Here is a 17,840-nt window from a genome sequence, read left to right on the forward strand (position 1 = left end):
CACAATCTCGCCATACCCCTACCTGACCTCACCATGACCTTGCCTAAAAGCTTTATCAGAAAAGTAAATGTTTGGGCATCCCATGACGGCCCTTATCGAGGAAGATATATATATCAAGTGAATGAAAAGACCTGGTGTATTCGGCTAGGACAGCCCACTTTGTGTAGTGACTGTAGCTATTGGCCAAAAGTTTGTAAGGGCTACAGCTTAAGCCAATCATAGACAAATCAAGATGAACTGTACGGCCTTAGAGGGAGGTGCTTAACAGTAACCGAAGTTTCCTTAAATTAGAAAGACAGAAGAAAGTCAGTCGTTAGACAGCTGCTCCGAGTATCAGGTCAAGGCAAGTAGTCTGATTTTCCACTCCCACACATACACACACTCTAGCACTCGAAATAAACACAGAAACTTAGACCACTGGTTTTGTTCTCTCACCTAGCAATTACTCTAGTTCGCTTCTTCCAGTGGACATAGTCCTTGGTCTTCGGAGGAGCGTAACAGTGGTGGCTAGCGGTGGGATGCCTGCCCCTTACGCAAGCACGAATTACCCAGATACATAACACTACACGGGAGAGAACGATATTGTTGATGTTGATAGCATGCACATTTAGTGGTAGATGATAAGAGTTACAAGTGAAGTGATAACATACTGATTCAGTGGTAGAAAATAAGACATTTACAAGTAAAGTAACATACAGGTGATGTGTGAAGAGTGGTGATATTGAAGACAGTCTAGTTGCGAAAAAAAATCACAGCTGGTAAACAGCTACAGTGGGTGATAACTCAACTAAAAAAGAGAAAAGAATGGCTGACCTGGGAAACACTGTAGAAAGGGGGGAACAAATCACCCTTGATTCTAATATGGAGCAAATCAGTGATGGAGTGGCTATGCACCTTTCGTCAAACGAGTCACCTGTGCCAGAGGATCATAAAGGATTGGGGCAAATGGAGGGGGATCTAGATATTATCTGCAAAACGTTATCCGAACAGCTGGATAAGCGAGACAAAGATAAAATTGGAAGGGTTGATGATCTTCCGTACTTTATTGCGCCGGGAATGGATCAACATCCAAAATACACTGTCTGCCCAGATGCACATGCGTGGATACGCATGATTGACAATCAGTGCCAATCAGCCGATTGGACCGATGTAGGACGCATAAGGGTCGTTATTTCGAGAACCCTACCTGGGTCAACTACAGCAAAGGCGGTCCATATGTGTAAAAGCAGTTTTCCTAATGATTGGAATGGATTCAAGGCTATGTTTTTGAGTTTCTATCCGCAGTCAACCTCAAGTGATGAGCTATTCGGTGAATTGGAAAGCGCAAGGCGATTCAAGGGCGAACTTCTAGAAAATTTCAACATCCGATTACAATCTCTAGTTTCCCAAATCATAGATCGTGACCCCATGAAGGAGGCACCTGCCCGTTATGTGGCCCAAAGGAGGTTCCTTAGCATATTTCCAGCAGGGTTTGCAGAGTCTGCATCCTTAATATCTCCTGAGAACTACACTGAATTGATGACGAGGGCACTTAGTTATGTTACAAGTCACCCAGAACTCAAACTAAGTAGGAGAGAGATTTTGCAAGAAACGTCAGAACAAGAAGTGAACATGATGACAGCTGCTCATACCAGATCTCGACTGGAGGTACCAGGGAAAAGAAGGTCTGAAAGGAGGTATGATGGAGGAAGCAGGACCAACAGAGCACATGGGTTTGGCTCTGATAAGAGTGCGAAGAGAGAATTAGAATATAGTGCCGGTGAGAGGGAACCTAAAAGGAGGCGTTTCATACCACACTGCGAAGTTTGCCGTCGTACAGGCCATTCTAAGGAGAGATGTTGGTTTCGGGATGACGCATACCAAACAGGAATGAGCACCTCTAACACCTCCAGGTGGCAGGGGCAACACCGCCCTGACTCTCAGTGCCTGAAGTGTTGGGGGTGGGGACATGACAGAGTTAACTGCCCTTCGATAGGCCAGGCAGGCAAACGAAACTGGGCGTTGATACAAGGAAGGACAACCCAGAAGTATAATATTTCAAAAAACGAGGGAGGCCACAGGAAGTTCCGAAAGATGGGACGACGAGATTATTAACAAGAAAAATAGAGAAGTCAGTAGCAACAGAGAAAGGACACAGAGGGAGCTCAACCCTGCTGGTGCAAGTTGCACAAACAAAACAAGCAAAAGGGAAAGGCCTGATTATACTAAATGCACGAGTTGATGGTGAGACACGGAAGATTATGTTAGATACAGGTGCGGAAGTGTCCCTAGTACAAGAGGGGGCGGTGGCCCCCAGTAAGAGAAACCACTATGAAAGAAACGGAGTCGAGTTAAGAACAGTGAATGGATCTCCACTACGTCATACAGGATCCGTACTACTCACATTAACCTTTCCATCCTTGGAAGTTGAGCATGACTTTCTTGTTGTGAGTGAAACGAAACTTCCGGTGGACTTAATCCTAGGCATGGATTTTGCGCTAGAGAACCAAGTGAGGCTGAAAATAGCACCACTAGAGATATACATACGAGGCGAAAGGGTCCCGGCGGAACTCATTCCCTCTAGACAGGGAAATATTGAGTGCCTTGCGGATAAGAAGCATGTTTTGATGAACTGGTGTGAGTACGGGCATGCGGGGGCCTCAGACAAGAGATGCAATGAGACAAAATTGCAACATGAGGAATTTAGTGGGAGCACGTCATCAACACCCGGTCTTCACAAGAACAACATCGTTACATCACCTCCTGACCTATGTGAACCAAGCACAAAGGAGAGAGCAGGACCACACAAGTATGCATTCCCCGTCCGTTTTATCGAAGCCAAGAGTTTAGCTGGATTCTCTTGTGGGACGGTCGGTTTGGTAGTTAAAAGCAAAGGTTTAGGAATTATACCTCCAAACGTCAGGGCAGAGTTCGTGCCCCGCGAGAGAGCAGAAGGTAGCCAGATTTTAACCGGCGGAATTGTAGAGCTTCAACAAAACAACAAAGGAGATTTTTGGTTCAAGGCACCGTACCTCCATTTACAACCGGAGGAAATAGAAATAATGCCTGATTCCCCAGTAGGTGAGGTAAATCTACTGGGGGAAGTGCAAATTGACCAAACTCAAGAGGAAAAATGTAAACAAATTGGAAGATTGAATTCAAAGGAACAAGTTATAGGATTGATATCAAGGGATTCACGTATCAGAAAATTGCTTGAAATTGTTAATTCAAAATTTCCAGAACAAAATAGCAAGGAGAACAAGGAGCTAAGGGCGCTAGTGACAAAGTATGAACAAGTGTTCTCTCTAGAAGATGAGCCTCTGACAGTTACCCCGTACTTCTTCCATGAGATACGGTGTGCCGGACCACCTGTTTTCAAGCGTCCATACCCTATTCCTATGAAACACCAGGAGGAAGTGAAAACTCAGATAAGGGAGATGTGTAGGAAGGGCATCATACAACCATCTAGATCGCCTTACAACAGCCCCCTAGTACCAGTTGTAAAGAGAGACGGATCCTTAAGATTGTGTTTAGACTTTCGAGGATTGAATAAAGTAATTGAAGATGACAGATTCCCGCTGCCCAACATCGATTCACTCTTAAGGAGTTTAGGAAAGAGCACAATATTCTCATGTGTAGATCTTCGACAGGGATATCATCAAATTCCCCTGACACCAGATAGTAGAGAGAAAACAGCCTTTAGTACACCAGACGGGCATTACGAATACCGTACCTTGCCATTTGGATTGAAGGATGCCCCCTCATGTTTTCAGAGAGTGATGAACATGGCATTAACGGGGCTAATTGGCAGAGCAGCGTTTGTTTATATGGACGATGTGGTTGTTTTTGGGTCCTCTTGGGACGGACATCTAAAAAACTTGGAGGATGTGTTGGCAAGGCTAAAATCGGTAAACCTCTCCCTCAAACTGGAAAAGTGTGATTTCTTTAAGGATGAGATTAACTATCTGGGGCACGTGATATCAAAGGAAGGCATACGACCCCAAGCAGAAAAGATCGCAGCCATCAGAGACTTCCCGAGACCAGTTAAGTTAAATGAACTACAACAGTTCATGGGACTCACAAACTATTACAGAAAATTTATTCGAAATTTCGCACATATTGCCAAACCTCTCACGGGGATGATGAAGGGGCCACGTCACAAAAGTAATGCAAAAATCACACTAAGTTGGACACAGGAAGCAGATGAGGCTTTTCAAACACTAAAGAATACCCTCACGCAGGATGTGACCCTTTCATACCCAGATTTCACAAAGGACTTCGTGCTCAACACAGACGCAAGTGATTTTGCGATCGGGGGCGTGCTACAACAGCCTGACGAGAACGGTCATAGACGACCTATCTCGTTTTTCAGTCGCACGCTAAATGACAGTGAGAGGAAATACTCAGCGGTGGAGAGGGAGGCACTCGCGGTGTACTATGGATTGACAGTGAACAGACCACTTATATTAGGATTTCCGGTAACGGTAGTAAGCGATCACAGACCACTACAATGGCTGTTCGGATACTCAGGATCGAGTACGCGCGTGTTACGATGGCAGATGGCAGTGGCAGACTTTGATTTGGCAATTCAATACATACCCGGAAGATCGAACCTGGTGGCGGATGCCTTGTCTAGAATAAGGGAGGCAAACCACCCCATTGACTCTTGCATAGTATCGTCAACAACAAAGGAAATAGAGAGGAGTGTGCAAGCTCCGGATGAAATTGTCCAATGGGACCCAAATGAGGTTAGAAGTAAACAGGATGAACACCCATTTTGGGGCAAAATAAAACAGTACCTACGCGGAGAAACAGCGGAGCCACCGCCATCAAAACTTCCTTTATCAGATTTTTCTATAATGCCAGATGGCATATTATACCACACCGTCACTAATGTCTATGACAGGAAACAATACAGAGTAGTTGTACCCGACCACTTCATTGAGACCGCGTTACACCTCGCGCATTGTCTTCCCCTTTCCGGTCATGGGGGTCATCGAGTAACATTAGAACGACTACGGAAGTTTGCGTTCTGGTTGAAGATGGATCGCGACGTTAAGGCATTTGTGAAGCGCTGCAGTGTATGTGCAAAGTGCAAGCCCTCAAGGGATGCACCGGCTCCTTTGCAACGGTTTCCCGATGTATTAGAAAAATTTGAAAGGGCTCATTTAGACGTGGTCGGACCATTTCCTACCACGTCTGAAGGTTACAAGTACATACTTACGATTATTGATGTGCTCACAAGGTTTCTCGTCGCGGTGCCAGTGAGGAACAAGGAAGCCAAGGAAATAGCTCAAGCCTTCATCACCCACCTTATCAGTATTCACGGTGCTCCACAACAAATCATCACTGATGGTGGAGGTGAATTTGTGAACGAGGTTTTGAAAGAAGTATGTACACTGCTGAAAGTTGACAAAAGGACGACAACACCGTATCATCCATCAAGTAACGGCCTCGTCGAGCGAGTAAATGGGACAATAGTACAAATACTCAGAAGCCTAAGTATGGAAAGCCCTTTACACTGGGATGTCATGCTCCCTTTGGCAGTCTTTGCTTACAATTCGGCTTACCACCGAACGGTGCGTGATTCACCTCACTTCTTAATGTTCAACAAGGACCCCTCCATCCCATACTTGACATTTTTTAGTGATCAAAGGCCATGGTACAATATTGACAACCTAAACGCGCGAACTTGCCAAATTGCAAACAAGGTTTTTAACCGCTGTCAGTCATTCTTAGAAAAGGGATCCGCGGACCGTGAGAAATATCGCCCTAAGTCAAAGTACAAAGCAATAGCTTTGGGTCAGCGTGTCTACATCCCCGCCGTACCAAAGCAGGGCGTGCGGAGGAAGCTGCAACCTCTTTATGACGGTCCGTACCGCGTGGTGAGAAAAATCAGTGAGGTTGTGTACAGACTTAAAAATATTAAAACAGGCAGAGAGGTTTCTAGCCACACCGATCGGATCAAAGTTGAGGAATGCCTGTCACCACTGGAGAACAGTAATGTGGGACGAGTGTACCCGGTGCATGAACATGATTTGGCAGAACGACATGTTAATGAGGAAACAAAGAGTGATACAGTAAATAAAGACGATGGTCCAACTAGAACTCTTCGTTCGCGGAAGGTGTATAAGTGACTTTTTGCCACCCTTTCTGCAAAAGGGATGAACTGGAAAAAAAAAACACCAGTGCTTAAAGTGTATTTTAGAGTAATTCATACCTACCTTACGGTTAATGGACATACAATTTTAAGTTCTTAACATCCCCTTCTACCACTGGATACCTATTTATCATTACTAGCATATCTTTACTTACATAATTTTTATTAATTTTATGGTTAATAAGATTTAGTGCCCTTAATGGCGCCTAGTAACTTGACCTTGTGCTCATTTGAGACAATGGAGTAACTAAGAGGACTAATTGATAGTTTTAGTACTTTCTGATACTAAATGAGAGTCCTACCTCATAGTCAAAAGAAATAATAGGTGCTAGAGTGTGGGAGGGACAGGCTACAGCGTCGCGGTGACCTGTTGGACGCAAGGAGCAGTCGCCCATTTCCTAGTCCCATGACACATTTCAAGGGACCACCTGCTGTTCTCGAGTCTTATTACAGATCCTTGGCGGGACACCCCTTCGGTGGATTTCGGAGGTGGATGCCACACTATTCCAACCGCCTCTGGGCCCTGGGACCACCTGCTCGGGTACCAACACCTGTTCACCTCGAGATCCTCTATCAGCCGCCGCCGCCGCGGATACGGGCATTATGGCACGTGGCTGGTCTATCCTGCCTCACGGTTGGGCTCGCGGTCATGTCCAGCTGGCGTGGCTGGCCCCGCCCCGCCCTGCGCGTCCGACGCGGGGCTGTCGCCGCAGCATAGGCTCTGTGCTGCTCAGGGATACACTACCTCAAATCAGCTCGCTAGAGGCCTCCTTCGCACCCCGCAGCGACAGGACTTTATCATCGGAACTAGTGGGGCTCCGGCCCTTGCTCGGCTATACATTTTTATGTTCTTGTTTATTTTAGGTACCTATTCTTTTCTGTATTTTTGTATGCTGATTCTTTGGGGGTTTTTTACGCTCTGGGACCATTCGTTCGAGGAGTTGATAGCGGGCCCCTATTAACTTTTTCTCGGCCGGGTCCCCCAGAGTTTTTTCTCCCCCTTTGCTGTGATTGTGTGTTTGTGTTTTGGGAGTTGGTTTATCGCAGGCTACTTTTCGTGTGTGGACACACGATTCTCGGAAAGGGGGGTCTGTGAGAACCTGACTCTCACAATCTCGCCATACCCCTACCTGACCTCACCATGACCTTGCCTAAAAGCTTTATCAGAAAAGTAAATGTTTGGGCATCCCATGACGGCCCTTATCGAGGAAGATATATATATCAAGTGAATGAAAAGACCTGGTGTATTCGGCTAGGACAGCCCACTTTGTGTAGTGACTGTAGCTATTGGCCAAAAGTTTGTAAGGGCTACAGCTTAAGCCAATCATAGACAAATCAAGATGAACTGTACGGCCTTAGAGGGAGGTGCTTAACAGTAACCGAAGTTTCCTTAAATTAGAAAGACAGAAGAAAGTCAGTCGTTAGACAGCTGCTCCGAGTATCAGGTCAAGGCAAGTAGTCTGATTTTCCACTCCCACACATACACACACTCTAGCACTCGAAATAAACACAGAAACTTAGACCACTGGTTTTGTTCTCTCACCTAGCAATTACTCTAGTTCGCTTCTTCCAGTGGACATAGTCCTTGGTCTTCGGAGGAGCGTAACACGGATGAGAGCTAAGAGCTCGTATGACCGATCGTGTGTGTGTGTGTGTGTGTGTGTGTGTATGCAAATTATTCTATCTAAACTTGTTATTCAATGAAACTGGAAGTATTAGTAAAATTCATAGAAAAATAATCTTTATGATGACATATAATATTACGCGTCTCCAGATTACTGTAACCTTTTTTTTAGCTCTAACACCGTCATGACACCAAAAACTATATTTTTGTTTTTATTTACCAGATTCTAAAATTTCACAAAAGTGCAATCAAAATCACATGTTAATTTCTATTTTATATGCTACATCAAGCAAATGTTTTGCAATGTTTAATAAAACAATAAGTTAAGATAGGATAAAAGAAGCATTACATTGTAATAGAAAAGTTTACTGGTAGGATGAGATGAAGCGTGACTGAAGATTAAATTTAGTATTCAAATAAATGAGGAACAACAAGCAAAACAGTTTGTCACATATGATTTCAATACAACATATATAAAAAATTCTTCATGACATAATGCAACTGATAGATATTTCTCGAATTCAAAACAGAAATACATTACAATTAACAATTTTGAACGTACACATATACGTATACGAATACGGAGACGAATCACAAAACCAGCACGTTGTCCAATAATACGCTGGTTACCAAAAAAAAAAAAAAAAGAAGCACAAAATTCCCAAGCGCTTTCGTGTATCTCCTTTGGATGATGTGCATTACACAAAAGCGCTTGGAAAATTCGCGTTTCTCTTATCCTTAATAGTTACCAGCATATACCTACACATACACATGTACAAACACACACACACATATCCACATACATACACGCAGGTGCACATATTCATAATATCAGTCTCCCTTCCTACGTCACATCCCCTCCTTTCATGCACTACACTCTTCCTCGTTTTCATTTTTCAGTCGTCGTGTCCCTCTTCCTTCCGTTATTGCTTTCTTAGCACAATGCCCCTTGCCTTTCCCTTTCATTTCTCTCCCCCTTTGCAACCTTTCTTCCTCGTTCACCACCATCACCAACGCTCCCCGGCATTCTTCTCCCACGCCACCTGCACGCAAAGCCCCTTACCTTCACCCCCCTCCCACCCCCCACCCGTCCTCCTCAGTGTCCAGATAAGACAAGAGAGGTGCCGCCATTTTCCTGCTGCCTTTCCTATGATTAAACTCAAGGCTCACCTCCAATAAAGGTGGAGGTGGATGTGGAGGAGGTGGAGGAGTATAAGAGAGGAGTGGGGTGTGAAGGCAGAGGTGGAAGTGAAGGAGAAAGTTGAAGTGTAACTCCATCATCTAGTCATATTAAAGGTGTTATCACGCTGGGCTATTTTTACTCCGACTGTTGGGGCAGATTTGCAACCCGTAGCTTTCGGGAGGTAATCTAATATGCTGAGGGAATATATAATTACTTCAGCATATCAAATGCATTTTTGATATAAAAATAAAACAGTTTGTCGTCGTGATTTAAGGGAGGAAAAAATTCTGGGGTGTTAGTGTTACCGCCGATTAATCGGAGGTTGGAGGAAAAATAGCCCAAAGTGATAACCCCTTAAAGCGACTTCCTCCGACAGGTACGTACGGCGCTCGTGTCTGCCACACTCAGACAATTCCCCTTTGATGTCGTATCTATTAATCACACTTCTTATTATCTACTTCTGATAGCATGACTTCCATAAAGATGAGTATTTGACACACACACATACATAAACACACACACACACACACACACACACACACACACACACACACACACATATACATACGTGTACATAAGTGAATCCAAGTTTGAAAAATAAATGCACAGAAACGGTATCATATGAGTAGATAATTTATAGTGCATGTGAAAATCATATAGGCATATATACATAAACATTTTGCTGGTAACCACTAAGGAAATCGAAAGAAAACTGTAATTCCCAAGCGCTTTCGTGTAATTCACATCTTCAGGGGAATACAGATTTTTTTTACAAAGGTTTAAAAATAAGAAGATTATACACTAGGAAAGGAACTCCCATAGTACGATATGTCATAAGATTATACACTAGGAAAGGAACTGGCATAGTACAAGATGACACAATATTATACAGTAGTACTTGTATAGCAGTACTAGTACAGCTATTATTAAGAACATTTGAACACTGACAAAACTTCAGAGATAATGAAGTCTCCCCTCGAAGTCATAGGCCAGCCATTTGAGGATTGTTCTATTTTATGTTGTTAGTTAAGTACTTGTATATGGATGAAAAATTTTGACATGCGATGTGGCATTATTTAGATTTTGAAGCAGTATACAATACGTTATGGCCAACTACAATAAAAAAGAATTTAAACAAAATCATGAGAAAACATTCATCGCTCACCAATTGGTCTCCCTGGGAAGAGATTCTTTTTTTTTTTTTTTTTTTTTTTTTTTTTTTACATATGTTTGTTTTCAGTTTTTCGCCCTAAGCTCGTAGATATTTTATAATTTTACGTAAAGATGGTAATGCGCAGTTTATCCATATTTTTCTCCTGTTGAATTTTTATTTCTGACAGTTTAGAAATTTCTATCCATCATTAAATATACATTTAATCAAGAATGCTAATTATATGACTAATATGATTTTTGGTTCCTAGCAAAGCCTTTCAAGGTTATCAACACACGAATGAGAAGGTGGATGAGCAAAAGGACGAGGAGGAGGACGAGGAGGAGGAGGACGAGGAGGAGGAGGACGAGGAGGAGGAGGAGGAGGAGGAGGAGGAGGAGCAGCAGGAGAAGGAACAAGAAAAGGAACAGGAGGAGGAACAGGAGAGGGAAAGGGAAGATGAGGAAGTAGGAGAGGAGGAGAAGAATGAGGAGGAGAAAAAGGAGGGAGTAGAGGTGGAGGAAAAGAACGAGGAAGGAGAGAAGGAGGAGGAAAGTGAAGAAGGAAAAGGGGAGAAGGGAAAGGAGGAGGAAAAGGGAGGAGGAGGAGGAGGAGGAAAATGTGGGAAGGGATGGATGAGAAGGAGGAACAGGGAGAAGGGGAAGGAGAAGGAGGAGAACAATGGAGAGGAAGAGTAGGAGGGTAATAAGGAGGAAGAGAAAGCGAAAGATGATAATAAGGAGGAGGAAGAGAAGGAAGAGGAAGAGGAAGATGAATAGGAGGAGGAGGAGGAAAATAGTCACTGGGTGTCAATTTTCGTCATCTGAAAATTGAAACAGAGTAGACTTTATCCGGGTACCGAGTTCCAGCCCTTCCAGGCTGCACCTTCGTGCATTTGCGAGAATGTAGACAGAGCCTGAAGAGAAGCAGTAGGGAGATGACCCTATCCGACTTCCGTCATGCAGCTTACACACTTTTAACTTGTTTCACCCGACTCCCTTCATGCAGTTTAACCACATAATGCAGTTTAACTACGTCATGGAATTTAACCACGTCATGCAATTTCACCCCGTTAAACCGGTTTGATCAGACTTCCGTTATGCAGTTTAACCATGTCATGCAGATTAACTCGCCATGCAGTTTAGTCTGAGTTAAAAGTGTCGAAATCTTGACAGGTCGAAACTATGTCATGTCAGGTCCACCTTATTTTTACGATTGTGAGATTTAGAATAATGTTCGGGAAAGCCATCTTCTACACTTTAAAGCCAGATTCTAAATTTCCTCTGCACAAGAGCCAGATGAAATGTCTTTGTAAGTCTCAAAGTCTTTCCAAAAGAGAAACGAAACAAAACTTTCGGCGAGGAAAAGAATTTAAACCAGATTGTATTGAACATTTACTAAGACTATCTCTGAACTATTTCAGTGAAAAAGTCCGACAAAGAGAAATATTTTACTGGTCAAGAGTTGAATAGAACATACTGTTATTTTACGAGAAAAAATCAATCCACTGGACACTTGGTAGACAGTAATACATAAGTCCAAAAGCTCAACAAACGTCTTCTAGTCCACAGGTTCGCCGTCCTTTTGTCTGATTTATTGAGAATATCTGTCTTGTAAGCCATCGTAATGACAGGGCGCATTGAAAGACGTTTGTCAAATCTTTTCGTTCGTTTCTGCAAATGACACTGTCCTTTCCCACCAAACACTGGCTTGGATTTCCAGAGACGCCACCTGTCACTTCATTTCGTTTGTTTCTGCAAACGAAAGCGTCCTTTCCCCCAACGAGATCGACGCTGGATTTGAGACACATGCCTGTCCTCATTTCGAAGAAACTGTGTCGTACCTCAAAAAAAAAAAAAAAAAAAAAAAAAAAAAAAAAACAGGGCGAGCAAATATTGAGTGAAAAATCTTCACATGTTTGATTTGGTCACAAGGCGCACACGACTTTAATCCTTGAGGACATGGTGCTCTCTTTTAGATACTTCAATATATATTTCATACAAGTGTTATCCAACAGTTACCAACGATCTCAAGCTAATTATTTCTTCCTCTTTTATTATATTTATTCATAGACGATTTCCTTCCAATTACCACACGAATCAAGATCGAAGGAATTAAACTCTTCAGACCTCCAGGGTGTTTACTTATTCGAGTGAAATGAGATCTCTTGAAAACAAGTAAATAAATAAATAAATGAATAAATAGATAAGTAAACATGCAAACCAAGTAATAAATAAATTAATGAATAAACAAATTAGTCAATAATATATGCACATACACACAAACACGTACGCACACACACACACACACACACTCACACACACACACACACACACACACACACACACACACACACATATATATATATATGTGTGTATATATATATATATATATATATATATATATATATATATTGCATGTATTCATGTATCTATATTGATAGAAACCTCTCAAAATCGAAGAAATATTAATGCAGCTCTCCTTTTGAGTTCAACACTGGACTCGAACTCTATTTGAACTAATGTCGGGGTATTTTATTTAGCTAAAGAGAACCCTTAATTCACAGAGAGACTAAATCACATAGAGACTTATTTTCACTTGATGTTGACTTTCGACTTTCTGGCACTTCTCTTCACCTGCAGCAAACCCTTCAGAAGAAACTTTTTGTTTTAAGAAACCATTCCAAGTCCTTTGCAGGCGATTTGATTCAGGAAAGGCAACCTCGGGGCCACTCCGAGACTGAGATGTTTGGCATCAACGACTTCCTCTATCGAATGGAGCAGCACGTGAAGAAGAATGTTATTATTTTCTTTTCATTTTTCAGCAGGAAAGTTTTTGCCTTCGTAGGGAAGTTTCTGCCGAGGTTTCCTGAATGCAGGTCGTTCTTCAGGACCGGACGAAATGAAAGGGGATACAGGCGCGCAGTGACGGACAAATGGTGTCCTCGACTTGGAGAAGACGAGGATTTGGTGCAAGAGTTTAGAGATGGTTAGGAAAAATTTTGGTGTTGGTGGAATTCAGGTGATTGTTTTTGGTGATAAGAGTGGTAGTGGTGTATGTATTTATTTATGTATGTATATATGTGTATATGTACATATTTATGTATGTATATATGCATGTATATATGCATGTATGTATGTATGCATGTATGTTATGTATGTAAGTATATATGTATGTATTTATGTATGTATTATGAACGTGTGTTTATACGTATGCATGTATGTATGTGTGTATGTATGTATGTATGTATGTATGTATGCATGTATGTTATGTATGTATGTGTGTACGTATGTATGTATGTATATTTGTATGTTATATATGTATATATGTATGTTATGTATGCTATGTATGTTATGTATGTTATGTATGTTATGTATGTATGTATGTATGTATGTATGTATGCACGTATGTATTTATGTATGTATGCATGTATGCATGCATAACTGCCTTCCTACAGAAGAGTTTACTATGGCATTTCCATTGCGTACATTCTAAAACCAGATCATTCACGATTCTCCAAAACCTTTCCCTGTCCAGTCTCAGGCTGCTGTGCTAATCATAATAACTTATGTCTCGCTGTCAACAAGGAGAGAGTGGAAGGATGAGCAAGAGGCTACAACAGAAGCTGGACAAATAAAGTAATTTACTAGTGTCCTAAGTGATATTGCTCTGACATTCGAATCGTAGATACCGCAAATGACTGAACGTGAGAGAAAAAACGGGGTTAGTCTCCTCGAAATAATTTCAGGGTGAAATAGTGAGCACGTAAAAAAGGAGAAACGAGGAAGGTTAGTGGCACCGGCCGCTATGTATATGCAAACAGCAACACGACAAAAATGCAGGCACAATCTGCAGGAACCGGAACTACTTTTGCGCCTCTCTTTTTTTTTTTTTATTTGAACTTGTGTTCGTTGTTGTTTTGCTTGCACTTGTTTTAGTCTCCACATTTCTACACGTGTATGTGTCCGCGTTTATACATGTGTGTGTGTGTGTGGGTATGCAGGTGTGTGCATGTGTGTTTGTCAATGCCCCTGTACGCATAGGTATTTTTGCATGGGCATTTGCGTCCGTGTATTCCTGTGTGTCTCTAAGGGTGCGGGTTTCTGTATGTCTATGTCGGTGTCTGTGTGCCTAAGTCTTTCCTTATGTGCCTGTTCCTCCGTGTCTACCTCTGTCTCCCTCTCTCTTCCTCCCTCTCCTCCTTGCTCGCCACCCTGCTCTCTCTCTCTCTCTCTCTCTCTCCTTCCTTTTGTTTGTTTGTTTGTTTGTTTGTGTGTGTGTGTGTGTGTGTGTGTGTGTGTGTGTGTGTGTGTGTGTGTGTGTGTGTGTGCGTGTAGGTGTGCGTGTATGTTTGTGTGCGTGCGTGCGTATGTATGTGTGTGTTTCTTCCTCTCAACTGTAAGCCTCTTACCTACACTTTCAGCATAAGGAGTGCTAACATGTGACTCATTTCTTACCTCTCCAAGCACCTAGTAACAAAGAAATAAACTGGACATATGCAATATGGGCTATAGACGAACGTTTTTTCTCAAGAAGTTCTATTGGAGTTCATGAGTATCGTTGACGGTTACTTTGGGGTTATGAGGTTGTCAATCAATGAAATATTAATTAACGCATATTATAATGAAACTGAAGTAGATTATTATCTTTTAAATTTTAATATAAAGTTGAAATTAGTCATTTTTTCATTTTTATTGTTATCACTTCTTGTAAAATCAATCTCGACTGTATTACTCAAGGTATTGCACAGATATAATTACACAAACGACTATATTACACAATTGTGACTACATATCACAATGTCATAAAATCCGGACTTACAGCCATGTAAAATACTGGTTATTAAAATCACCATAAAAGTAGTAATTATTGTTATCAAGTAAAAGTTTTCATTTTCGGAGTTGATATGAAAATTGGCATTTGTGCCCATTATTACTAATTGCCCAGATTATGAAATTGTAATTATGAACTTTTATTTGTATTGTTCGAGTTAGACCAGCCAAATAGACAATATTAACGTTTGCTGTAATCAATGTAACCTTTCTTTACTTCGAATTTTCTCCCTGATCGATATTTTTGTATGTATTACTTTTAATAAAGTACATTTACAATCTTAAGCTTTAAAGAATTACTCTGACATTCTTCAATAATAATATTGCCACTATTTTTCACATCTTATCGAGTGATTGAACTGACATTTTTGTTCTTCACAACTCAAACTTCTTTGCAAGCAATTTTGAATATTACAAAATGTAATCCTAAATCTTGACTGGAATAATTTTCTTGGACAAAAGACTTTTCGAAATGGTCTATCTCATCAGCGACAGGAAGAAATCTAAGACTGAAAAAATACATTTTCTTAAATCAAACAATCTCGATAATGTCTTTTTTGGCAGCCCGTCTCGACTACTATTCGATGAATAATGAAAAAAGAAGACAAAGCAGAACCAAAGAAAGAGAAACGGCCGTCGCAAAGACAGAAGAAGTTGTTGACTAGCCTCACTGTTCAAACATCATAGTTGAAACTGTTCACATCTTATTGACTCCTTTACCATAAGGGTACCAACTTGCAAATTTGCTCTTTCCAATGCTATATGGCTGTATCAGGTGAGGGGGGTGGAGGTGGTGGGGGTTGGTGGTAGGGGTTGGGATGGGGTTGGTGGTGGGGTTAGGATGCGTGTGAGAGCAGAGACAAAAGAGGGATCTATTGTAATAACGAGGACCCATTTCGTAAAAAAAAAAAAAAAAAAAAAAAAAAAAAATCGTCTGGTGGTGAATCTTTTATCAATAACTATAATTATTGCCACGAGCTTTATTGACTAAACCCCCACAGCCCCACAATAACTGGCAACGATCCTCAACTCTAATCCAGAGATCAAGTACCAGGCCCTCGGCACTGCACCTATAGATAATATTACGAGGATATTGATGAGATATGAAGACATGCAGGGACACGATTCTCTACGATGTCCCTCTCACAGGCCCACCACGTGTGGGTTCCATGCATTGGGCCCTCGAGAGTGGCAAGTTCATCTACAATGCACAGCTATCCTCGTAGTTCTATTACACTCCTGAGGAAAATTTTTTGTTTTCTTCCAGAACAACGTTCACCTCATCTTCATAACCTCAAAACAAACACGATTTGTCTACCGTGGCCGCATCCTCAGGCGTTACATTACCTCACCTTTTCGTTCATTTTATCCAATCTTAAACCTTTCATTCACACACACACACACACATATATACATACACATATTATATTTATTTTCTTATGTCCTTGCACCTTTAATTTGAACGAACCGGATCTTTAAATACCTACTGTAAGTCTTGCTCACTCTGCAATGTAACAAACTGTACCCAATAACTACCTAGTATCATATTTCCCTTCTCAAAATTTTTACAAACAAAAGAATAACTATAAGAACGAAGACGAGGTTACAAACGAACGGTTTCGAACACGGAGCACGTTAATCTTACCTCTGCGGGGAAGTGTTCGCCGTCGATGCTGTGTTCGGATCCGTACTCAATGGCGTCGTGGGAGTTATCCGAGTCACTCTCCCCACTGACAAAGACGCTCGACCATCGGATGACAGCGTTGGCGAGGCGGTACCGGTAGTGCAAGGGACCACCGGAGATATCGAAGTTCTGGTCTGCCTCGTCCAGATAGGTCGAGTTCAAGACCCATTCGATTCCGGATCCGGTGTTCGTGAGGCTTCCGGACACCTGGAAGGAAGAGAGAGAGAGAGAGGTCGGTTAAGGTCTATTGCCCGAAGACGGTGTGGGTCTCGCTCGCTCGCTCTCGTTTCCCTTTCCTGGATGCCATTTCGTGCCGGGTCTGCCTAAGAGCTGAAGAGAACCTTTTGGTGTTAGCTAGAGCAAAATCTGCAAATTATGTCACCAACCTGAAAGGGTGAACAAGGATCGATACAGGGGAGAGAGAGAGAGAGAGAGAGAGAGAGAGTATATATAAATATATATATATATATATATATATATATATACACACACACATATATATATATATATACACACACACACATATATATATATATACACACACACACATATATATATATATATATATATATATATATATATACATACAAATTCAGTCTGTATAGATATCACAGGTCATTAAATTTGTTGATAGAACTACCTTTACCAATCTCATTCAAAACAATAATGATAGTAACGATATGATGATTGATGATGATGATGATGATGATGATGATAACAATAATGATAATAATAATAATAATAATAATAATAATAACAACAACAACAACAAAACAACAATAATAATAATAATAATAATAATAATAATAATAATAATAATAATAATGATAATAATGATAATAATAATAATAATAATAAAATAATAATAATAATAATAATAATAATAATAATAATAATAATAATAATAATAATAATAATAATAATAATAATGGTAATGATAATGACAACAATAATAGCAACAATAATAATAATTATAATAAACATAAATCTGATGACCCAGCTAAAGGTCTTTCTTCTGGCTAATTACTCTATCAGCCTAGGGACAGGGTTCCAGCCAGGCAAACTTCAGTACAAAATAAACGGTGTACACCAGCCTTGCCTTGCCATCCATCACCGAATCAAAATAATGAAGACTAATAACTACACATCACACAGACACGCCCAACCCTCTCATCCAGAATATCATGAAATATGATGAACAAGTAAAGTTAGGATCATAAATGCCCGA

The 17,840-nt window shown here is 41.2% G+C and overlaps 1 protein-coding gene across 2 annotated transcripts in view; it reads right to left on the reverse strand.

Moving 5' to 3' along the window:
- LOC143019537 (carbonic anhydrase-related protein 10-like) overlaps positions 1-17,840 on the reverse strand; it is a 946,303-nt gene that overhangs the window by 568,280 nt on the left and 360,183 nt on the right. For both annotated transcript variants that reach the window (XM_076175256.1, XM_076175265.1), the window contains one exon: positions 16,574-16,819. In XM_076175256.1, the coding sequence (XP_076031371.1) occupies positions 16,574-16,819 (246 nt within the window). The remainder of the gene's footprint in view (positions 1-16,573; positions 16,820-17,840) is intronic.

The sequence above is a fragment of the Oratosquilla oratoria genome, chromosome 3 (assembly GCF_046742065.1).
Source record: "Oratosquilla oratoria isolate Oo_2021 chromosome 3, ASM4674206v1, whole genome shotgun sequence".
Lineage (NCBI taxonomy): Eukaryota > Metazoa > Arthropoda > Malacostraca > Stomatopoda > Squillidae > Oratosquilla > Oratosquilla oratoria.